The following is a 25,235-nucleotide window of genomic DNA, read 5'->3' as shown; positions in this document are numbered from 1 at the left end:
TCTAGGGGGAAAGTGTTTAAATTCATTTTTAAGTCAACTGAAGGACTAGTTTTTAAATTGAAGCTACTTTTTTGTTTCAATCTTTGGTGGACAGTCTTTGTATATGATTCCTTTTTACTTAGATCTAGAATTTTTTCTTTTTCTTTTTTTTTTTTTTGGCGGCGCCGTGCGTGGCATGCAAGATCTTAGTTCCCTGACCAGGGATTGAACCTGTGCCCCCTGCAGTAGAAGCACAGAGTCTTAACCACTAGACTGCCAGGGAAGTCCCTAGAACTAGAATTTTAAAAATAACACTTTAGCGTACGTGTTCAACTCCTCCAAATACAAGTGGAAATGTATGAGAGTGAAATCACAAAAAGAAAAATAAATGGAGTCCACTTTATCATTATACATCACTAAGTTCCAGGTTGGTTTGATTTTAAAAAGCTTTTAAAGATCATAGAACTTCAACTTGAGTTTCATGGTTTGCTTTTTACACAGGCAATGATTTAAAGGCAGAGGGAGGTAGAGACAGCAAGATGAGTCTTAAAGGTTATGTGCTCAGAAGTCTGCTGAGGATTTCAGGGGAAACCACACCACAGTCTGGTTAGATGGGAAAAGCACTGAGAAAACCAGGGCTTCCAGGTGTGGCTAAATGAGAGCACTTCCTGAGGTCTTCAAAGTAGATCCTATTAAACGCCATCCCCCCACGCTCGCTCACAGGTGCATTAAACATCAAGAGCTCACAAATGGAAAGCCTTGGAAAATCAACTTATGAAGCAGGAAGGTAGGAAAGGAAGAAGGTCAGAATGGGATAAGGCTTTCATCCTCTCCCTGGTGATGGTGTCAGGAAAGAAGCTGTGCCCTTGCATCTGTGTAAATAAATAAGATTTCTTTTAATGGCTGTGAAAATAACAGAAGACCATTGTAAAACAAAGAAAAAAAACGTAAAAAATAAGAAAAGAAAAATCATCCATAATCGTACTGTCCTGAAAAGTCTATTTAACAAGATGGAGTATTTTCTTCCAGTCTGTTATATCTGTCTTGATATAGATATAGGAAAAAAGATATAGTACATTGGAATTTTTCTGTAAATAGTTTTATATCCTGCATTTTCAATGCATATTTATTTTGTAATCATTTTCACATGTCAGAATTTTCAGATGTGGTATCTTATTGTTCAGTTAGGAGTCTGTTAAAAGGATATGCCATGCATTTGCAATCCCCCAGAGTCAGTTCATGCAGGCATTTATAGCCTGCCCATCTCTGTGCATTGAGCCCTTACTTGACTGTTTATTTCTGTTGCCACCACTGAAGCCTGCCCCTTTCCCCACTTACCAATTATGTGACCTTGGGAAGCTTCTTAACTAAGCTTCAGTCTCCTCACCTATAAATGGGGATAATTTTATAGAGTATTACATAATGATCGAGTAAAAGAATATATGTGTTAGTTTCCTCCCCTCTGCTCTTTCTTGGTTTTCAGGCTTCTCCCAGAAGCAGCTATAGAGTAGTGTTTAAGAGCTTAAGCAAGTAACCTAGGCTCTCTGTGCCTCAATTTCTTCACATGTATTTTGGGAATAATGGTACCCATCTCTGCATTCATAGGTTTTCAGGGAGGATTAAATTGATGATCAACATAAGGCACTTTGTGCCCGCACAAGTAGGAGCACAATAAATGTTGCTTCTTCCTTTATAATCTTACAGGATCTTTCACGAACGTCACTTCATTGTTTTCACCAGAGCCTGAGCTCCTCTATGGCGTCACAGTGGACGGTAAGTTCCCCCCGTGGGCTGCCTCTTGGAGTCACTGTCTAGTGAGCCTCCAAGCAACCCAGAACCCAGGGCTGGGCCCCTCCTCACTGTAGCCACACCTTGCGGTGGGCTCCAGCCCCGGAGTCCCCTAGCAACCCCTGCTTGTCCCGTACCGGAACAGAGGAGCCCTTTGGAGGGAGTGGCTTGAGAGGGAGAGACCACCTTAACCGCAGATCAGCATCCAGGTATTAGCCAGAGGGAAGAAAGTCTGGCTATGAGAGAACTTCTGAGAATTGATTGAGTCAATTTTCAGAAAAGGCCCTGAGGGAGAGATAACCTCAGGGAAAGGCCATAGCGACTTTCTCTTCTTCTTGGGCCTTTCTTGGGGGAGGTCTCTTTCTGACAAGAGGTGGTAACAACCTTGCTTTGGTGCCACCAGGCAAGATCACAATGAGAGGACAGAATTCACCCAGAAAGCAGGGTGTGGCAGCAGTCTTGAAGGGTGTCTGCCCTGCCCCCAGCCTGCATGTTGTGCTCCAGCAGAGGTTCTCAAAGCATGGTCCTTGGGCTAGCAGCATCAGCGTCACCTAGGAACACACGAGAAGTGCAAGTTCTCTGTCCTGCCCCAGACCTGCTCAGTCAGAAACTGGGGGAAGATGGGGAGAGGAGAGGAAGTCTGGATTCCTCTTTCCCAGGCCCTCTCTGAGGACTGGCTAAGTTCCTGCCGGACATTCTTATCTCCACTTCTTTTGTTTGCTTGAGCTGATTTCAGCAGATTTCTGAACTAAAGAGTTTTGAGTAATAAAGCAGGGGTCATTCAAAGAAAAACAGTAAGAGAAGCAAAGCTTTGAGGTGCCTATGCCCCCTGCTTCAGCATCCCCCCCTTTGGGTGCCCCAAAGCCGCTGATCAGGAAGCCTGGTCGTGACTAGTGCCCGCTGTCCCTTCTTTCTGGGCAGAGAGACAGACCATGCCAAAGTGGTTTGTCCCTCAGAATTCTGCCCAACGAAAAAATCAGGTATGGGCACAAATACTTATGTACAAAGATGTTCATCTCAGTATTATTTATACAGGACAAAATGGAAGGGTGGAACAACCCAAATAGCCAAGAGTGGAGGTCGAACCAATTATGGCATGTCCATATAACGGAATATTATGCAGCCACAGAAAATGATGTTTTTATAAAACACTTGGTGTCAAGGGGGAAATGGTATCAAATAATGTTAAGTGATAAAAGATGAATACAAAACAGTATGTACAGACTAAACCCATATACATGCATAGAAAAAAATCTAGAGGTAAACACAGAATGTTAACGGTGGTTATCATCTCTGGGTAATAGTATCATAGAGTCTTTTTATTTTTTTCTTTATACTATTTGGTATTTTCCAATTTTCCACAGTGAACATGTATTACTTTTACAAATAGGAGAAAACGCAATGACAGTGTGTGAACTTGGTTGGCCATTTTACCCCTGCAAGTCTCCGTTTCTTAAACCTCCGTGGCACCTGCCTAGGAACCCTCACCCTGCCTCCTGCACCCAGGGGAGAGAGTGTGATTATTGGCAGCTCCTCCCTGACAAAATATATTCTTCTTTAATCTCCACTTTCACCATATTGTTTATCAAGAATCAGCTGGATCTAAGAGCTGTTTCATTTCTTTCCCATCCTCTGACCACCTTACTTTGGTGACAGCAGTGACTAGCTATGTTGTCATAATTGGAACAGGCTCAGATGTGACCATGCCAGGCCCAGACTGCAAACAGATCTGGCAGAAAAGGAAAACAAGCAAGGCACGAGTGGGCCATTAATGCACAGGGGAAATGGAAAGAGGTTCAGCTGTGCCACTGGGGCTGGTCTGAGTCGGCCACAGGCAGCTCTGCCATGGTGCCCTGAGGACCGAGCAAGCTCTGGCAGCCAGTGATTCTTGGAGGTCAGCTGGCCCAGCCATAGGCAGATTCAGGCAACCAGAAAATAACACAACAGCCCAGTACAACACCTTGCGTATGGGGATACTCAAATATCTGTTGAGTGGAGGAATAAATGAAACTTCATCACAGACTCTGGTGATCAAGACCCTCCATCAGAGGATGCCCTCAGGGCCAGGGGTCTGGGCACAGACAAGCTTGCAGGGAAAGGGGGCTGGGGAGAGAGCTCGGCTATGTATAGAGAAATGGTGCCGGTGGGGAAAGCAGGAGCCTTAGAATCCAACCGAGATTTGAATCCCACCTCTATCACTAAGCGACTGGGTAATCCAGGGCAGTTTACCTAACCTTCCTTGCCTCACTTCTTCGCTGGCTACCTGGGGATAACTCTCCCCACCCTGAAGGACTGTTTTTGGATGTTTCCATGAGATAATGGAAGGCATGTGAAGGACTGTTACAGGTGTGCTCCCGTGGCTCAGCCTGAGAGCAGATTAAGGCAGGAACTCTCCTGTGCTCCAGGAGACATGGGCTCTCCAGGAACATGGGCAGGTCGCTGGCACCAGGCACCGACTCTAATTGGCCACAGAGTCCACAGCCTCTGCACTGCCTGGTTCAGAGGCTGGCCAGGTCCAGGCCTGGAGAAGGATCCAGCAATGCGCTGGGGAAGAGGGATGCCAGAAGCTGGGAGATGAAGAGGGGGCTGGCTTCTGAGGCCAAAAGAGTAGGAAACAAGAGTAAGGTGAGGGCGTGGGCACCCAGCAGGATCCTCAGGCAGAGGATATAAATTTGGTTTACTCTTTCTCAAGGGTAGATTTTGAATCTCGTTTACTTGAGGTGACGTGTCTCCATGAGGAATTTGTACAGCTCTTTGTTGGGTGTGCTTAAAGGCCACTCAGACCTCCTCCTAGACACATGCTGTTTTCGGAATGGCTTCCTAATGTCATAGCAAAGACCTGAGGCAGGTTGTCTTCAGAGATGAGAGGTACTTACCCCCACACACGCAGTCCTTCTTCTCACACCCACTGGCCCTTCTTCCCAGAGCTTTCTTGTTGCCAAGTCCTGCCCTCACATCTCTGGGTTTATCCTTACTTGGAAAGCACACTGTATTCATTGTTACCTGGCTAATCCACCAACCCTGTCATTCCTACCTGCATCTTGGGCAAGATATGACGACGCAGCACTTCCCACTCTCTCGTGGCTGCCTTCTGACATAGCCTGTACCAGACCATGAGCTTCCTCAGCGTGGGGGTCGTGTCTTATTGTCTGTCTGCGCTTTGCAGATTTTAGCGCAGTGCCTGTTGCACAGCAGGCGCTCGACATCGGCTGGGTGAAATAAAGAGCGAAGGGGTGTAGCAGACGCTGTGGATCGGCTGCCCAAAAGCCTTTCTCGACCTTCTCCCCTTGGTTTCTTCTACTGAGGGGTTGGAAACAAAATGCATACTCAATTTTCCTAGCTACCCTTACAGCAAGGGGTGGCCATATGAAACAGTTCTGGCCAACGAGATGTAAGTGCATGTCTTCAAGGAAAGCTTTCTCTCCAGAATAAGAGGCAAACCTCTCTAAGAGAAAGCCTTTGATCCTTTTGCCCTTCTCTTTTCTTCCTACCTGGAATGCAGACATGACGTCTGGAGGCACAGTAGCTATCTTGCAACCTTGAGGCAACAAGCAACAGTCAGAAGGGCCAAGTGAAAAAGAATGAAGTATTATGATTCCTGATGGCATCACTGATGACACTGATGATTATTGCTAGGCTGACCAACCTCATGGTTTGTTTGGGACTGAGGGGTATCTAGAGATGCAGGACTTTTGATGCTAAAACAGGAATGGTCCTGGACAAATCTGGACTTTGGTCACTTATCCTATTCTATCCTAGCCCTGGACTGCTTATTTACAGAGACTTTTTATTATATAGTGAGAAAAATAGGCCCTATTTACCTCAGACATTGTAGTCAAGTTTTTCTGTTATTTGTAGTCAAAAGCATTCCAGTGGATGCACGTGAAAGTTGGTATTTCTAAGATTCAACAAACAAACATGTACAGAGTTGCAGGTCATTAAGTGCTAGCTGCCTTCACAGAGGTTATCTCAGTTGAGTTTCATTATGATTCTTCATGGTAGGTTTTGTTATACCCACTTTACAGATGAAAAAACTGAGGCACCCAGAAATTTAGCCCACCTGGAATCCAAGTCCTGTACATTAATGCAATGCCCTTTTCCCCCATAGCCACTCTGGCTCATTTTCTTTTAACTCAATGTGTGATCACTTAATGTTATTCTACGAGTGGGCATCATTCTTTTTGAATGAATGAAGTCACTGTGAGTTGCAGTATTGCCTTCTCTTTATGGTTTATTTCTGGATAAGTCAAAAAATCCTGGTGATTCGGCTTGTTTCTCCATCATTACCGTTAATGAATAAGAGAGAATTGGTTTGCATAGATTTAAAGAAGTTTTTAAAACTATTCTTGAATGATTCAAAAGGTACAAAGGGGGGTGTAGTAAAAAGTCTCCTTTCCACCCCTGTTGCTTTATAGATGAATATTAGCAAAACTTCCATCAGTTTTAAATTGATGGTTTTGAATGTGGACCGTAATGAATAGTCCCTTAAATGTGTATTCAGCTTTTGAGATTACAGAATACTTTCAAAGGCACAGTCTCGTTTTCTCTTTCCAGCTGAGTGGGGAAGTTTTCTTTAGACTCCATTCACAGTCACAGCTCTTGGCAGATCTTCGTCCCCACCCAAACCCCTGCCCTTCCCTATTCCCAGAGCCCAGGACTTCCCTCTGGGTCCCTTGCCCCTTTTGTAGGCTATCTGTCTATGACCAAGGCCACACCCTGGCTGGTGCTGGGTCTGTTGGGGCCTCCTGGGTACAACCATAGGCTCTTTATGTGTTCTTTGTATCACTCACTGCACCTGGAAGAGGCCTCTCCCAGAAGATGCTCTGAAAATGCTGTTGGTGGGCCCGCCGACTGGCCAACCTGCTCTTGCACATGTGTAGCCTATGAAATACCCTCTTCAATCAGCATACCTGACTTATTTTCTCTGACAGTTTGCATATTTATTTATAGCTTGCCCCTTATTAAAAGTGATGCTTATGAGGAGTCTGTAATATCATGGGAAGATGTTATTACATTAACTGAAAAAACATAATATATCTATATCTATGTATACCTACATCTATATATATCATATAATTAAGACTCTCATTACGAAGTCTACGTATAGAACAATTTCTGGAAATAACTCAATATTTCCTCCCTCTCAGCTCAACTGTACCTCTTCCCCCAAATTTCCTCATCTCAGTTGGGATCTGCCAGTTCCCAAGCCAGGCTCCTTAGCGTTCTCATCCTCGACTCCTTTGCCTCCACCCCCATGACCAGCACAACTGGCCACCTGTCAATCACAGCTGTCACTAAGTCCTGTCCATTCTCCTCCTTAGCTCTCCCAAATTTCTCTGCTTTTCTCCACCCCCACAGCAGCCTCCCGAGTTCAGCCCTCACCATCTCATACCCAAGTTTTGGAAACATCCTTAAAACTAGGCTCTTGCCTTCTAAATCTTTCTCTACCTTGATCCATTCTCCACATTTCAGTCGGGGTCCTTTTTCTTTAAAAAAAGAAGAGTTTTGCAACCCCCCCCCCCCCCCCCCCCCCCCCCCCCCCCCCCCCCCGCTTACAGGTCTGATTGTATCCCATCGTCCTCAGGAAACTGCTGAATTCCCTTCACAGTCTGGCTCCGGCTCCCTTCTCCAGCCCCTCGCTTGCCTTTCCAGACTCTGCCCACCGCCCACTAGCTGTTTCTGAACCCCTCGCCTCCAGGTCCTGCACAGCTGCTCTGTACGCTGTGCACCCTCCCCTGGGCTGACTTCTGCTGATGCCTCAGGCCTCAGCCTCACCAACTTTCAAGGAATAAGGTTAAGACAGAAAAAGTCAACCAAGTTAGCTGAATAATGATCCTGGGTTTTCCTCATGATGTATATAATGACCCAGTCAATCCATCAACCATTCATTCATCGAAGAATCATTAATTCCGCTCAGATTTATTAGACATAATACATCTAATGGCCCAGGGCACCACTGGTTCTAGGTATCAGCCCATATGTCTCTTTCTGCAGGTTCGTTCATTCAGTCAATCTGCATTTCCATCTTTCATTTGTATTTACTCAACAGATGGCCATGAAAAAATGAACAGAAGGGTCCTCAAGGGTCATGATGGGGAGGAGAACACAGGCTTACAAACACATCACCATGCAGCATGGTCAGTGCCATGAAGAGGAAGGCAAAGCACTGCAGGAGATCAGAGACAGTCTCACAGCAGAAGTAAGGCTAAATTGACAGGTGTTAACAGGGAGGTAGGGCATGAGAGATCAGGAGACAAGGAATCAAGAGAGGGAGGTTCTTTCCAGAAGAGGAAATAGCAGGTACAAGGCTTAGAGATTCATTAAAACCTGGCTCTACCGGGACCCGAGTAATGTGTGCAGGATGACTAGGGTGCTGGGAAACATCCATCCCCTACATCCTGCCTGCTGCTGGCACCTCATCCTCCATCAGAATGGAAACACTTTCTCCTTCCTCCTTCTCCAAGTCCTATCCATTCTCAGCCCACTCAAGACCTACTTCCTTCATGAAGAAGCCTTGTTGGACTGTGAACCAAAAAGATAGGCATTTAATTCCATTCTGTTTTGTACATTGCCCTTTAAAGATTTCATAACAAATCTCAGCTTCCTACCAAACTGTAAAGTCCTTGAAGAGAGGGACTGTGATTTATACTTATTCTTAAATGCCTCTGGGCGTGCAGGCAAGAAACCTAGAGCTTCTCTGTGAAAGCTCATTGAAGCAACCTTCCAGGCCTGCAAAGGCAGCCCTAACCTCAAGCAGTTACTGGTGAGTCTCTTAATACGTACCTTCCGTCATCATCTGCTGTGATATCGATTATAGGCTTGTGCTGAGGGCTGATTAGATGCCATTAGCGTGCTTTTATGATTCTTGGAGAAGAGGCAAGTAATGATGCTACCAGGAATTTAGGGGGATTCCCATTAGAAGTCCCTAGTTCTAATCATCCTTTGAATTTACTGTTAATTAACTTCTCACCCATGGGAAGTAAAAAGTGTCATCTGTGAAGCCCTGAACTTGTAGATAGAAGAACCAGGTCTTTTTGTTCCATCTCTACCATGTATCAGCCTTGTGACCTTTGACAAGTCACCTATGCAATTTTTAACCTCCGTTTCCCCCATCTTTAAAATGGGAATAATAATACCTCACAGGGTTATAACTGCTCTCACAGGGCTATTGTAAAGATTAATTGTGGTAATAGATGTGAACTTGATTGGTAATATGTCATTTAAAAATCAGAAAGCACTTTTATCTTTATTATAAATGAACGTTCTCTTCCCTCTGTTTCATTCTCAGCATTCACAATCCAGACACAATCTCTCCACAGGGAAGTAAGTGAACTGTACTGATTTTTAAAAATATTTATTCATTGATTTATTTGTTTGGCTGCACTGAGTCTTAGTTGTGGCGCGCCGGCCTTAGAGTGCACGAGCTCAGTAGTTGCAGTGCACGCACTCTCATAGTAGTCACAGCGCACAGGCTCCAGAGTGTGCGGGCTTGGTAGTTGCGGCACGCAAGCTCTCTAGTTGTGGCACACGGGCTCTAGAGCATGCAAACCCAGTAGTTGCAGTGTGTAGTCTTAGTTGCCGCACGGTATGTGGGATCTTAGTTCCCTGACCAGGGATCGAACTTGCATCCCTTGCATTGGAAGGCAGATTCTTAACCACTGGACCACGAGGGAATTCCCTGAACTGTACTGATTTTAAGGAGAGAGTGTGTCTTTCATCTCGTATCTAGGAGATCTACTGTAACAACCTTCTCAGGCCACCATAGATGTTGGGATAGTTGTGTCTGCCTTACTTGGGGTTGTAGGTCCTCAGGGCAGGCCTGCTGCACACCATGTGAGCTGCCCTATCACGCTCAGACCACAGTGGAATTGCACCCACTAAGGAAGCTGACCAGGCTCAGCTCTTGGAACATTAGTTTTTCCCAGGGAGAATTCTCTATTCCAGGCTATCCTCTTCCGAAAGAGAGTTCTGCTTAGATTTTTCAGGGAATGTGGTTAACAAATACAAACAACAAAAGTGGGCCCCAAACCTAAGACCCTAAATGAGAAGGGGAGGAGGGGACTCTGGAGGGAGAGACAGTCACGTCTACACAGCCGGCACTAATCTAACCAGTAATCAGAGGCCTGGACTCAAAGCCTATCTCTGATACAGACTGGCTGTGTGACTTTGGGAAACTCACCCAACCTCTCTGAGTCTCTAAAATTATACCCTGTAAAATGAGCATAGTAATGCCTATCTTTTGGTGCTATTTAAGGATTAAATTTGTATGAGTTTTACCAAATGGAAAGTGCTATGTGACTACGAGTTGACTATAAATTTATCTGCCTAAAGGAATCATTCACAATAACCCAAATGAATTGTGTGTCTCTAGGCCTCCATGAGGTTGTCCGTTAAGGGGCTTTAAATGCGACTCTAAGAACCACCTCAAGGTCTGAAAAGGCATCTCTTGCAGATGAGGGGCGTGCCATGAAAGCCAGTTGGTTTCCACAAGAAGCCGAAGGCCACCCCCGGCTGCCTTTGTTCCCTGTACACAGCCCCTCCCTGGAAGAGCACCGTTGCATCCCCTCATGCCTACCTGTACTCCATGCTTTATGGTTCCTAAGGCCCTTCCACTTTTTCATTCTTCCAATAAACCTGTTAGGTTAGCAGAGCAGATACACCCTCTCTTCGCCCACATGCACTTTTTATGGATCACTTGCCTGAGGCCACAGAGCTCAAAAGGATAGCTCCTCTGCAGCCTGGAACCCCCAGGTTGGAGGGTCAGCTGGGATTTGAACCCAGGTTTCTAACAGCCTTGCTGCCCATAGCCCAAGCCATGAGCCCAAGTTTAACAAAAGCCCTATGGGCCGCAGTCTTGAGGGTAAACAGACCCCCTCCATTAACACAGAGTTCCTTGGCAACCCTGGCTAGACCTGGGCACCTGCTTCCACCCATGGGTTTTTATTTTCTTGCATTTGTTTCCCAGGGAACCAGCAGGCGCTTGCTCTCCCCGCTTTGGTCCTTTCTCCCCGAGTGTAATTGGGAGCGCCCTGCTGGCCTTGCGCTATGATGAATGGGCTTCCTCAGGCAAGCGGGCAGTGACTGAAGCCCTGCCAGCATATGGGCCCTCCTCTGCAGCACCACACTCAGATGCGATTAGCTCCGAGCGTCACAGTGCTTGGCAACAGTTCCAGGAGGCAGCAAGGCCTTTGTTCAGGCCACTGTCCTGTCAACTGGCTACAGTTCATTTGGCTGCCAGCCTGCTTGGCCTTTTGCATCATCCTGGCCTGCTCCCTCCTCCCTCAGCTAGTGGTTAGTCCATCATCCCAGATTTTTCAGGGAAGATTTGGGGTGTGCCTGTGAAGTTCCTGTGCCTTCCCCTAAAGCAGCTTTGGAATTATCTAGACCATGAGCAAATGCTGCATTTAGGAGGGCGGCTCCTGGGACTTCTCCTGTTTGCCAGTGCAGAGGAGGAAGGACCAAGCGTGGCAGAATTTGGCCGAGCGCCAGGCACTTGGATCTGTACAGCCAGTGTTGGTGGGCGTGGGGGGTGCTCGGCGTTTGTTGCTTCAGCATGTTTTAGTGGAGCACGTACTATGCGCCTGGCACGTTCTAGACCCTGGGGATAAAGCAGTGAGCAATGCAGATGAAAATCCCTGCCTTACGGGGCCAACATTCTGAGGTGGGAAGGGGAGTGAGGAGAAGAGACAGACAAATAAACTTAAAAATAGCTATGTGAGGTGCTTCCCTGGCGGTCCAGTGGTTAAGAGTCAGCACTCCCAATGCAGGGGATACGGGTTCGATCCCTGGTGGGGGAGCAAAGATCCCACGTGCCAGGCCACGCAGCCAAGTTAAATAAATGAATGAATGAATGAATGAATGGCTCTGTTAAAGGTTGCTATGGAGAAAATTAAAACAGGCAAGAACCTGGCCGTAGGGGACCCTCTTCCCAGCACCCACACAGTGCGTCCCTGACTCTGATCTGTCCAGCTCGTCAGGGCTGGGTCTGAGTCCCACACCTTCCAACTGCAGCTGATGGGGGCTGCTAGGATGGGAAGCGCTCCTAGAATAACCCGCCAATCCTGCCGGCAGGAGTTATGCCCCAGGAGGCAGACTCCACCCAGTGCAACTCCCTCCACCCAACCCTGCCAGGATGTCCTCTTCTGCTATATTTTCTCCTCCTCTCTCCCCCAAATACTGACTATCTGAACCCAGCCATTCAGACCTGCATAGTCCAGTGCAGGGACTAGTGGGGAGACCAACTAGCAAACAGACCACGATAGTACAGAATGCTGCGAGATCTGGCAGGGCCTGTGTAGGGTCTCTGGGAGCCCTGAGGCGGGGCTGGGGCAGAGTTTTCTGTAGGGGGCTGTTCTGTGTATTGTAGCACGGTCGACAGCATCCCAGGCCTCGACCTGCCACATGCCAGTACCACCCTGCCCCCAAATCAGGACAACAAAAATATCTCCAGACATTGCCAAATGTTCCCTTTTGCAAATTGCCCTTCACTTGAGAACCACTAGTTTAACTCAACGTCACTCAACTTATTTGACCAAGAAGCACCTTTTATTTTGGGGAACATCTGTTAACACTGCACGTGACTGTGTTATTCCGAACACTCCAGGAAGTGCAGCCCAGGGGAGGGTGCACAGCATACAGAGCAGCCGTGCGGGATCTGGAGGTGAGGCGTTCAGAAACAGCTAGTGGGTGGTGGGCAGCGTTTCCCAGTTACTTCCCTACCGCAGAGTCAGGGACTTGGGATCTGGGCCCTGGGTGGCCCTCTGGCCATACCCCGCACCACATCGGTCTCTACTTTTTACTTCAGTAAAGCCCAACAGTTGGCAGCTGCCTGTATGCACTCTGCATTTTATGCCCTGGGCCTTTGCTTGGGCTGCTCCCACTGCCTAGAGTGCCCTCCCCACCTGTTCTTGCCTGGCTCACTGAGTCATTCTTCAGGATTCCACTTGGGCGTCACCTCCTGCAGGAAGCCTCCCCTGATGCCCAGACAGGACTGAGGACCCACTTTGCTCATGAACTCCCTCCTCTGAGACCTGAGACAGGACCTGTGGTCCTCTAGTCCTCCAGCCCTATAGTGTTGGTTGTTTGGGGTTATGGGCCCACTTCTCCCACTTGACCTTCAAGACAGAGGCTCTGTTTTCATCTCCAGAACCTGGCAAAGAGTCTAGCACAGAGTAGATGCTCCATAGATGGCAAAATGAATTGACAAGTAAACAGAGCACAGAGATGGATGAGATACAGAGAGTGAGGACAAGAGAACACAGGCTTGGAGGAGGGTCAGAGCCAAGGGGCAATCATCCTTCTACAGCAGAAGGGGCAAATGATGAAGTGGCCTGCCCCTCATTCCTCTTTCCTTCAGGCTAAACACTTCAACTGCCTTAACCTTTCATCCCGCATCCACCTCACTTCCCAGCCCTCTAATCATCTTTGTCATTCACATTCCTCCGTGCCTTCTCTGCACTTTCCAAAGGCCACTTTTGTGTTTAATGTGACGTGTTCAGAGCAGCAGGAATACGAGCCTGTTTCCCCGAGAGCATCACTTCCACTTAATTAGCTTGGGATTCCACAGTTCCCGAAGCCTCACCGCCACTGGCCTGGTGGCTGTGGGAGCAGCCCTGCCTCTGGGCACCAGCAAATTGTTCACACAGAGAAGTGAATGGAGAGAACTGAACTGGTGATTATGCTAATGATTTCCTTTTCTGTGTCAGGACTGCTCCACAGGGAGGCTGGGCTTCTGGGTCTAGAGGGCAGAGGTGCAGGATGTGGAGGGGGTACCAGGCCTGGAAAGACTTGGTGCTCTGAGCTGGGGGGTGGGAAGTCCACACTAGAGGAGACATCTGAGAGATGTGGCATCTTGGCGGAGTTAGTGCCCTCAACTGTGACGGGGGCAGAATAGGGGTCCAGGGCCTTCACAGATTCAAGGCTCTCGAATCCACAGCGGTCCTGTGAAGCCGTGATGGCAGGTGGAGGGACAGTCCCTAGGTACCGGCTAGGAGCTAGAACACAGGAGCAGCGAGGAGGTCATTCCAACCCAGATCTCGTTAACTCCCAGTCCGAAGGACTTCCATTACCCCACAGCCCTTTCTCCTGGTGGACTCAGTGTCAGAGACAGAGGAGGTAGTGCTGGGGGCAGAAGCCCTTTAGCAGCCCTGATATCACATGACAGAGGCCCAGTGCGTGGCCAGCCAGCCTTAGACTCCCAGGCTGCGGCACCCTGGCCAGCCTGTCGGCCTCTCTCGTTGGCAGTGGCTTCAACCAGTTGGAACCTGTGGTTTCTCCTCATGTGCCTTCTGTCCAACCTGCCTGTGCCGCCCGCCTCGGCTCGCCACACGGCAGCTGCCTCGGGAGCCACGTGGACCCCTCACCCTTTAACAGCCCAGCAAATTCCGGCCACATTGACTGCTGTTCATCACTGGGGCTGGCTGGTGTTCGTCAATCAGACCATCATCGGTCAGTCAGTCCGTCAGTCAACAAATGTCTGTTGAGGGCCAGGCACTGTTCTGGGTGATGGAGATACAGAGGAGAATGAGGCAGAGCTCCTGCTCTCGGGGAGCTTGTTCCCATCCTCAAGGAGTGGGGTGGGGACAGTTTAGTGCAGGGAGAGGCAGAGGACCCTGTGGGCTCCAGGACCTGCCTCGCTCTTTAATGAAGTCCAGCTCCACTGCAGACACTCAGAGGTAGCTTTTAGGTGGGCGATCCTGAGCAGGCTGCTGCCTGGGCTAATGCCCCCTGGTTCCCCCAGGATGCATGGAAGCAGCAGGAGATGCCTCTCACTCACACACGCACACCCACACACACACATACACTCTCACACACAAGCTCAAGTATGCTTAGTAAGAGGCCTGGGGGTTCCTGAAGGGACACAGGGTCTACCAGTTCTGCCCCTGGTGGTGGGTTGAGGTCATTTAGCCTGGAAGTGGTTTCCAAAATTGACTGCTCTGGCCAAACTTCATGCCACATTGATGGGAGGCACCAGGTGGAGAGATGAACAGCACAACTGGACACCCAGGTGCAGGATGGGGTGAGTGACCTGAGCCCTCTGGGCCTCATTTTCCTCTGTGAAGTAGGGACTGCACTAAGCCTGCCTCACAGGAGGGTGTGTGTGGATTAAAGATGCACAAAGTTAGCATGGAGGGCACATGGCAAGGGCTCAGTAAATGGCAGCTCAGTTGCCTCCCTGCCCCCTCCAAAAGAAGCCTTCTCTCTGCCTTCTCGTTCACACCTCCTTGGCAACTGTCCAGGGTCCCAAGAGTGTGCTGCCTGGGAAGAATTCAGTTACAGAAATACTAGGCCACATCCGGAACTTCCCTGCTGGCAGCTGGTCCTGGATCCTGTGCCTCCCCTGGGAGCGCTGTGCTGCGTGTTGCTGGCTCTGTCACGCCCCTGGTGGTGGCCTCGGGGAAGTCACCCAGACTCGCCCAGCCTCAGTTTCCACCCGGTCAGCTAGGGATAAGAGTATCTCCCTCAAATGCTAGTTGAGAGTATGAAGTAATACAGTGTAGGAGTGGCCACCTTTCTTTATTCTGAAGAAAGCATGAGAGGACAGAGCACCAAAGGAGAGGACAGCAGGAAGCCAAGTGGAGGAGCCAGGAGCTGAGGGGGGCACGTGGGGCCCGACCAGAGTCAGCACAGAATCCTAGCAGCCGCACGCGGGAGCTCTCACTGCCTGCTGGCGCTGTGCTCAAAGCTCTGTACCCACCGTGCCTCACCGAATCCTTACAAAAGCCTCATGGGTTAAGTATTATCCCATTTCACAGGTGGAGAAATGAGAGGCTAGAGAGGTTAAGGAAGCTGCCTAAGATTGCTCAGCTTGGAACAGGCAGAGCCAGGATTCAACCCCAGCTGTCTACCACCACGGTCCCTCCACAGTGCTGCCAGCTCGGGTGAGGGGCAGGGTCTGTCCCAGCTGGGCCTGGAGGCCCTGAGTCACTGCATCCCTCATCTGTGAAGTGGGTGTGAGCATTCCAGCTCTGAATGGAATGTGTGACATTGACTTGAGGGTCCTTGCCCCTCTCTAGCCCTGAGAGGGAAGCACTTTGTAAACAGGGGATTACCTATTGGCCCTGCCGCCTTGAGCCAGATCTCTTGTCCTGCCAAATTGTTGGAATGGTTCAGTGACAAGTGTGTTCTTAGGAAGAAATTTATGATGCCTTTTTCAGAGTGAGTCACCGAATCCCTGTGGTGAGAGGCACGGGGGAAGGGCCTTCTGCAAAGATAGGCTAACTCGCCCTGGGCCTGGCTGCCTCCTCAGGCCCACCTGAGGGTGAGTGCTGTCCAGTGAGGGTGAGGGCAGGGGGGAAAGGGAGGAAGCCTCCAGCTGGGGAAAGTGGATGCCTCGCAGTGGATTTGTATAGATCTCAAAGGGCTCCAGAATTCACTTTCTGCCTGCCACCGAATTTCCTAGGGTGCTTCTGAGTCAGGCTCCGGGTCACTCCCCGAGTCCTTTCCAAGGCTTTTGCATAACCCTCCCAAAACAAGGTCAGCCAAAGAATATTTCACAGTTTGGGTGAATCCTCTTCTCTCTACCTTTGAATCACAAAAGAGGAAGGTGATACAAATTTAAACTTAAGAGAGAGGAAGATTTAGCTTAGGTGTTGCAGTTCTGTTGGGATTGTTTTTTTTCCCTTAAAAACTATACACTGCCATGTTCATGAGGAAAGCTCCAGCCTTAAAAGTTGACTCTTTCGGTCATAAATGTGACTATGTTAGAAGGGCTAGTATGAGAAAATGTCTGTTGAAGAATAGCAGGTAATCTCCTTAGACAGATGTCACTGAAGGTCACCTGACAAGGCCGACCCTCCCCTGTCTGCTCCTGGGTGCAGCGTGAGGACTTCTTTGATGTACCCAAACCCACAGATTAGGATGGAGCACACACACAGGCCTCAGGATACTTGGTCTGCAGACGTTGAAATGCCCATAGCATGGACACTGTGAAAACCAGCTCCCTTCACTGGTGGTCACTTGTCTAGTCATCCATATTTTGCAAACAGCTAAAGGTCAGGATGCAAAAGCAGACTGCTGGGCAGCAAAAATTGGAGTCCATAGTGTCGTTCACTGTGAAGCTCACCCCCTCTCCAACAGGAGAGCCCATCTGGCTTTTTCAGGTACTGTTGACTCCTACTTTAATCGTAATTCTAACATGATAAACACTTCTATTTCTCAACCCAAACCACATTAGAAGGGTATAAGTTCGAAGGACAGAAGAGCCTCTAGAGCTGAGATGTTCAGTATTTTGAGGGTTAATGACCTCTCTGAGACTCTAAACTGTGAACTCTAGCCCCAGAAAGATGCTTTCACATCCAGTGTGTTCTGTGCAGTACCAGGTGGTTCTTAGCCCCTGAGGCTCAACCATAAAACCCAGATTAAGAACCCCAGCTGTAGAGACTGGCACACCTGTGAGCTGACCGCTCGGACCTTGGAGAGCAGACCCAGTGACTCTAACCCTGCTGCCTGTCCCCCGCCTGATGGAGCAGACGCTGCCATCCCTGACAGGTGGTGGTGGTCCTCACAGTGGCCCTGTCAGAGCCCAGGTGTGCTTGACGCACCCACCTAAGCAAGCAGGGGTGCACGTAAAACACTTGCTGAGTGTGTCTGATGTGTCAGGCGCTCTTCTAGGTGCTTTATCTGTTTTAATTCATTGAATCCTTGCAACAGCCCTGGAAGTTATTTCTGTAAAACCCTGGACTTAAACTCTTTTTCTCAAACTCCATCTCTAGTGGTTAAATCATTAGAAATGTAATATTTTTCCAGAAAAATCACTTACTGATACTATTGGACACTTGCTTTGTATCAAACACTGTGCTAAGTATGGATTTTACATGTGTTAATTCATTTATTTTACATTTTTATGGATAAGGAAATTGAGGCTCAGAGAGTCTAAGTAATGTGCCTAAGGTAATAGGGCTGTAAGTAGTGGAACTGGGATTTGATCCAAGTTTCTCCATTTCTAAACCCTTCGATAGGAGTTATTGTGCTCTACTCCTCTCTCCATTGTGGGGTTATGGTCTGTATACTCACAACTACCTAGAACGATGGAGGTTTGGTTAGCAAAGTTCTGAAAAGAGTGTCTTGGACAGTTCCTTCAATGGATCTATCGGGGCCTAGCATTAATTTGCCCACTGCTCACCCATGCTGTATAATCTGCCAGTCCAGGACACAGACCCTGGTGGTGTGGGGTAATACAAAGAGCAAGGAAGACTTCCAGTTAAACATGGAGGCTTGATCTCCTGCATTTATTTTCTCTCCCTCTATCATAGATTTTTTTTTTTTGTAAAGATGACTGCAACAATTTTTCTTATTCTTGCATACATACCCCTTTACAGTGCAACTTTGCCACTCTTCCCATCAAGAAAAAAGGTCTTGAATCTGGGTTGACTTGCTTTGACTGATAGAATTCAGTGGAAGTGATACTGCATGACTTCTGAGGCTCGGCCTTAGGAGATCTTGCAGCTTCTGCCTTGAATCTTTTGGAACGTTGCCCTGAGATTCATGTCTTAAGGAAGCTAGTCTAGTTTATTGGAAGATGAGGGGCCAGTGGAGGAGAACCGAGGCATCCCTGTCAACAGGCAGCAGCAGCCACCAGGCTTATGAACGGTCCAGCTTGTATTTTCCAGCCCAACCAACTGCTAACTGAATGCAGCTGCATGAGCGAGCCCAGGTGAAACCATCAGAGGAACCACCCAATTAACCCACAGCATAAAGAAAAGTAGTAAATTATTGTTGTTATAAGCCACTAAGTTTTGGGGTGATTTGTTATAATGATCATGGATAACTGATACAGCCCTCCTAAATTCTACGTCATTCACCTCTTTCCCCAAATAGCCACTAATAGTGGAATTCCAAAGGCTTTAAGCCAAAAGGCTGAAGAGAAGAGAGAAGACCATTGCAGGGGAAAGACTTCCAAACGCTTTTCAGATGGGCATGTGGGTAGAGGAGCAGTCTCTGAGTGGAGCTGGGAAAGTCAGAGTCCACATGTGTACAAGAGAGGAAAATGATGAGAAGTGGACCAAGGAGCCCCACAGAGTGAGGCCCAGGGCTCAGAAATGCAAGCACCACCCCCTCCTGGTCTCTTTTTCCATGCAAGAGACCAAAAGCCATTATCTGGAGAAGATGACTTGGAGATGCTCTGGACTCCAGGACTAGTCACAGCAGAGGGTGACAGTGAGGTAGGAGCTTGAAAACTGGGAGAGTAATCAAAAACTAAGTAAATTATGGCCCCTTAGACTCTCTGCCTGCTCCCAGGACACCAGCAGCTAAGTGTCACTTCCCCTCCAGGCAGACGATGGAAGATTCTTCTCTGGATAGATTGAATGCTTCATCACCCCCATCCTCTGTTCCTAGGAAAGGATCTCCACAAAATGTTACCTGAGGTTTCCCAGTAAAACAGCCTTCTAGCCATCTGGTCACCCTACTGTGAAGCCTACTAGACTATAGGCTTGCCTTGCTCTTTAATATGGAGGGTCATCAGACATTTGAAATGAAAGAGAGGTCAAAACAAACAGAAAAGAAGGAAACAACATACAGCAAGCCGAAAAACCTTAAAATAACTTTTTAGAAGAACCTATAAAGTAGTAACCTCAGGAAAATATGACATAAAAGTAGAACTCTGTGAGAAAGGAACAGAAAAGAAAGAGTTCTTGAAAAATTTAAATATGATAACTAAAGTAAAAAAAAAAAATCTCAACAGAAGGTGCCCAGCACAGTAAGCAAAAAACCAGTTCACCCCAGAAGCACATCAGTATCAAATTTTAGAACACAAAGGATAAAGAGAACATCATGAAAGCCCCAGAAAGAAAAAAAACCCTAACAGACAAAGGAATGGGAATTAGAAGGGCATCAAACTTCTCTCCAGATACACTGGATAGAGCGTAATGGGAAAATGCCCTCAAAATTCTGAAGGAAAATTATTTCAACCAGGATTTTATATTCAGCCAAATGATCAATCAAATGTGACGGGAAAGTAAAGACACTTTTAGACATGCAGGACTCAAAACCTGGGCTCATCATGAAAGAGGAAGCCCATGGCATCCAGGAACAGGAGCTCCAGCAAAGGAAAGGGCAGAGGGAAGTCTCAGGACCAAGAGCAAGGAGCCAGCCCAGCCTGAGCAGTGGAACCAGCACAGGGAAGGGAAGTTTCCGGACCAAGGGACACAGGGCAAGGACTGGCAGATTATACAGCATGGGTGAGCAGTGGGCAAATTATTGCTAGGCCCCGATAGATCCATTGAAGGAATTGGGGGAAATTGTTATACGTAGAAGAAACTAAGAAGTGGGAAAAGGGTGGGGGATTATTTTTGAAAAAATGCATGAGAAAAGGTATTTAGGTGGATATTTTGAAATCTAGAGTAAAAAGCAGAAAAAAAGAAGCTACTGAGTTGGAAGTGGTTGCTTCTGGGGAGCAGGGCACAGGAGTAGAGAGGGTTGAACTATGGGCCACTGGCTTTCACCATGCCTTTTAGCCCTATTTGATGTTTAACTATGGGAATAGGTCACTTTAATCAAAGAAACATACATTTTTATGCAGAAATAAAGAGCATGGTCTCTAGAGTACAGTTACCTGGGTTCAGATCTCTCTTACTCTCTTACTGATGGCAGGGCCTGGGTTGAGCCAGTGGCTCCTTATCTACCTTGTTTACAAGGTAGATAAGTTTCCTTATCTACCTTGTAAAACTGAGGTGAGGGTTAAACATAATTTCTGTAAAGGGCCTGGCACAGAATGTATGATCAATAAATCATAGCCATTATGATTTTTAAGACTTCTGAGAAATTCCATGGTAGAATGAAAGCAAACTCCACTGCCCCATGTTTGGGAGGAGCTGAGAAAACCTGGATAAATGTCACCTTTGCATTTGCTAGTATGTTCTCCAGCTGTTGTAAAGCTGCAGACATTCTGCGGGCTCCCACCCCATCCCCTCGCTCTCTTGGTCATTAGTGTCGTCACAGTCACTTTCCAGAGTGGCTTAGGAGAAGCTGGGCATGCAGCAGAGAGTGGCTTTTCACATAAAGGCCCGATTCATTCCCAGGGGCTGCTTGCAGGTTTTCCTTCTGAAACAGTCGTCCCACACAGCAAGTTGCCTCCATGGGAGGGATCCAAAAGCAGCACCAGGTAGGGACATTGGTGCAGGGCAGGCAGAAGGCAGCTCCAGGCTCAGCTGGGGGCGGGGAGCACGTGGGCATCAGGCAGAAAAGTCCAGTGCCTGACCTGCCAGCGTCCTGGGCTCAGAGCCACCACAGTGATCTGGTGCCCCACCCAACTAAGGGGGCCTCCAAGGAGGGCCTGGGGCTGCGTTTGCTCACCCCCTGGCCTAAATATATACACATACTTATTTAAACAAACATATTGAATGGGGAGAAGTCTGGAGAGAGAGAGGTACCCTAAGATGTTAACCAGAATTCTCTCTAAATGGTGGCATTTGCAGTGATTTTCATTTCTTCTTACTCATCTGTATGTTTCAATTCTGGTAAAATGATCATACATTCCCTTTGTAGTTTTAATTAATAATAATGACAATAAAGAACAAGGTGATGAATCCCTGAAAAGGGAGTGGGTACATGAGGAAGGAAAGTTCTGTGGCCCCTAAAACGCACAAATGACCTTCAGCCTGAGAGACTTGGTAACAGCAGGGAAAACGCCAGCCCCCTGCCAGCCAGTGTTCCAAGAATTCAGAGACCCCCGCTTTGGGAGGGGTGCAAATGGGTGGTGGCGGGGCAGAATGACAGAAAACAGCTAAAGCCTCAATAACCCCTAATGCACGCAAGGTGCTGCTCTACGCTCGAACTCACTTAATCCTCACAGTGACCTCTTGAGGTAGGGTCACTTGTCATCCAACCTTAGTTTTTCCTTTTCTCCTTCACAGGTCCAGCCAAATAAGAGTGACTTGCTGTCTCCCATACGTGACCCTTAGTTTCCACTTCCCTGGAATTTTGTCTCCATGCCTTTGTTCAAGCTCTTTCCTCTTCCTAAACGCTTCTTCTCCTGTTTTCACACGCATAATGTCTCTCTGAGAGGGAGAGCAAGGCAGGATACTAACTCTTTCCTCAAGTAACCTCCGTCCCCTCTGAATTCTTAGAATTCTCACTTGGTAACACCATTCTGCCGGCTTCATAATTAGTGCTGCAAGTTATGTTATAGTACATCAACCCAGGTGCTCGGAAGAGGCATACAGAGTGGGGCAAGACGTGGTCCCGGCCCTGAGGGGCTTTCTGCCAGCCTAGGGAGAAGATACCAACACAGCCAAGTACCCACAATAGAGAAAGGCCTTTAGACTAAGTGCTAGGGAGAGGAAGAGGGTCTGGGTTCTGCAGGGAGGCCTCCCAGAGGAGGTCAAGTGAACCAAAGGGGCCTTGAAAGGTGCCTGGGATTCCAGCAGGTGGAGAGGGAGAGGAAGGGGCCCCAGCGAGGGAGGCAGGAGGGGTGATGCTGCGCTGTAGTTTAGGGAGCGTGAACTGGTAAGGGCAGGGTTCCTGCTGGCTCATCTTTACCTTCCCGGAACAGTTCCTGGCCACAGGACACGTCTCTCCTGGCCCATGGTGAGTGTCACAGGGCCAGCCACAGTGAGCATCAGAGACACCAGGCTGATGCATTGCCCTGGGAAGAGCCTCCCTCCCATCTCACCAGGTAGTGCCCATAGTGTGTAGGCAGAGAATATCTATAAGTGAGTGGTGGGCAGCCCATGAAAGGACTCCTGGGCCTGCTCCCAACTGTCAGGGCCCTCTGTGAGCTGCAGCAAGGCACTTCTCCTCTCTGATCCTTTGTTTCCCCAGCTGTCAGGTGAGATGACCTTGAAGGTACAGGGAATCCTGTGGCAAGGGGATGAAGCCCATCGGCCATGGAGCCAGGATGCCTGGGCACAAATCTCCAGCTTCCTGAGTGACATCAGTAAGTAAATCTCTCTAAGCCTCAGTTTCCTGCGTTGTAAAAGGGAACAGTAATACTGCAAAACCTGATCAGAACATCATATGTAGGATCCCAAGAATTCCACTGCACAAAACTTGGAGTCTCATTACAGTGAGGATTAAGAAAAGATGGGGCACTTGGAGCTAATCGCATTGTGTCTGTTCAATTATTATGAGGTGTTATAGTAGGATTCTTGTGGATTAAATGTATATATATATATATGTATATACAATATATTAAAAACACACAGTACATGTGCAATGGAAGTGACTAGCAGTAGTAGAACAAGAGCGCCCCAGCTGGCTAAGTGCGGGCTCTCGGAGAGAGGAATAGTGGGCTGGCTGGGAGCACGTCAGGGTCGGACTCTGGCAGGGCTGCTGAGCCTGCACTCCCTGAGGCCAGGAATCCTGACAGCCTGGCTGCTTCCAGGGCTGGTTTCGCTCTTCCCAAGGTTAGATCCTAGAAATCCTGGGGAAAACTCTTGACTGGGACATTACCTCTGGGCAGGCAAGAAATGTTCTTCAAGTTCCCATGAGATAACTGGAGGACAGAGATGTCAATTAGAAACCACTCTCCCCTTTTTGTGTGTGTGTGGCAGGGGGGTGGTACGCGGGCCTCTCACTGCTGTGGCCTCTCCCGTTGCGGAGCACAGGCTCCGGACGCGCAGGCTCAGCGGCCATGGCCCACGGGCCCAGCCGCTCCGCGGCATGTGGGATCTTCCCAGACCAGGGCACAAACCCGCGTCCCCTGCATCGACAGGCAGACTCTCAACCACTGCGCCACCAGGGAAGCCCCACTCTCCCCTTTTTTGTTAAAAATACTCAGAATCGTGTGCGTTGTTAGTATCCCAAGCACTTATTCCCCTGTTAGCATCTATCACAAGAGAGAAGTTAAGCTCTTTTTCCACGGAAGGAAAGCAGTGTCAGAATAAAGCCAGCTCCTACCTCTCCAGCCCTGGCCCTGGCCGTCCCCCCTCCCTGGGCGGGGACTGCAGAAGGCTTGCTGCGGGGGGGGCAGGGCTGCCAGCCTCCCCACTCCCTACCCCTCACTGTGACGAGCTACCTCAGGCTATCGCAGATGCCCCCATGCCAGGGGCAGCTCAAGTAGGAGGCTGGATCCCACGTGCATCCTGGACAAGAGCTAGGAAAGGGTTTCCTGCTGCGATCTGGGCACAGCTCCATTCTGCATCTTATAAGCACAGGTATCAGAGTGGGAGAGGACCCTGGAGAGCCTCCCATTTTACTAAATGAGCTAAAGCCTAGAGAGAGGTTGTCCATGCCTCCCTGGCTCTCTGTCCCCTTTGCTGGTCCCTTCTCACCTCCCAATCTCTAAATGTTGGTGTGCCCTGGAGCTCAGAGCTTGGATCCCCCCACACCATCTCACAGACCTCACCCAGGCCTGCAGCTTTATGTACCATATGTATGTGCCTGCTGACAACTCTCAAATGTACATCCCATTCCAGACTCTATTCTGACCTCGAGATTCATACATTCAGCTGCCCACTCAGCTTCTCCACTGGGATGTCTAATAGGCACCTCGCTGCTCATGGGTCCAAAACTGACTTCCTGATCTTTTCTCCTCCCATAGTCTTCTCCATTTGAGTTCATGACAGCTCCATCATTGCTCAAGCCAAAAACCTTGGAGTCACTCTTGGCTTCTGTTTCTCTCATACTCACGCCCGATCCATCAGCAAACCCTTCCACATACATGTAGATCCTGATCACTTCTCCCCATCTCTCCCTCACCCTGCTCCAAGCCACCATCAGTCCTGCCTTGTTTGCAGTAGTCTCCTTAGTGGTCTCCCTGCCTCCACCCTTGTGTCCTGTAGTCTGTTGTGAACCATCCCAGGAGGCAGACTATCCTGTGAAGATAGAGGTCAGCTGAGGTTTCCCCTCAGTGCAATGCCCTCCAGGGGTGCCCCATCTCATCCAGAGCAGTGGTCCATCTTATCTTTCCATCTACACTCGTAGGGTTCTCTGCCCGCTCACTCCACTCCAGCCCCAGTGGCCTCAAACCCACCAGGCGTTCTCCCACCTGAGGCCTTGGTGTGTGCAGCTCCTCTGCTTGGGACTCTTCCCCCAGGTTTCCGTGTGCTCACTGCCTCCCGTCCTGGGCACAGCCTCGTTCCTGTCTGTATGCAAATGCCACCTTTTCGGTGAGGTCTTCCCCAGCCTGATTAGTTACAATTGCACCCCCTCCAATTTCTGTCCCCACTTTTTACTTTCTTTTTCTCCATGACGCTTATCACCGTCAAACATACTATAAACTTTATTTATTTTGTTTATTATTTATCTCCTCTAATGGGAATGTAAGTCCCCTAAGGTTAGAGATTTTTATCAGACACAAAGTGCTCAACAACTGTTTGTTAACTGAGCGAATGAACAGGAATCAATGGTTCTGGTGCGTCTGCATCAGCTTTTCCCATGAGGACCATTGCACTTAGCCGATGAATGGAAGAGCAAGAAAACACCTAGATCATCAAGTTCAATACCTTCTTCACTTGAGGGACACTGAGATTTAGCAAGGAGGAGGATATCCCAAAACATCACAGCACATTGACTTTAGAGCTGGGGCT

General features: G+C 48.5%; 1 protein-coding gene across 3 annotated transcripts in view; it reads left to right on the top strand.

Moving 5' to 3' along the window:
* The window catches only part of LOC307183675 (uncharacterized protein), a 97,505-nt gene that overhangs the window by 49,852 nt on the left and 22,418 nt on the right, over nucleotides 1–25,235 (top strand). For all 3 annotated transcript variants that reach the window (XR_013827549.1, XR_013827550.1, XM_079916520.1), the window contains exons 4-5: nucleotides 1,684–1,752; nucleotides 22,528–22,642. Coding sequence is in view for 1 of the 3 variants with exons in the window: in XM_079916520.1 (XP_079772646.1) it covers nucleotides 1,735–1,752; nucleotides 22,528–22,642 (133 nt within the window). In the remaining 2 variants the exon portion in view is untranslated. The remainder of the gene's footprint in view (nucleotides 1–1,683; nucleotides 1,753–22,527; nucleotides 22,643–25,235) is intronic.

Source organism: Stenella coeruleoalba, assembly GCF_951394435.1.
Source record: "Stenella coeruleoalba genome assembly, chromosome: 1".
Taxonomy (NCBI): domain Eukaryota; kingdom Metazoa; phylum Chordata; class Mammalia; order Artiodactyla; family Delphinidae; genus Stenella; species Stenella coeruleoalba.
The sequence above is the reverse complement of the archived record's forward strand: the minus strand, read 5'-3'. Positions and strand labels throughout refer to the sequence as shown.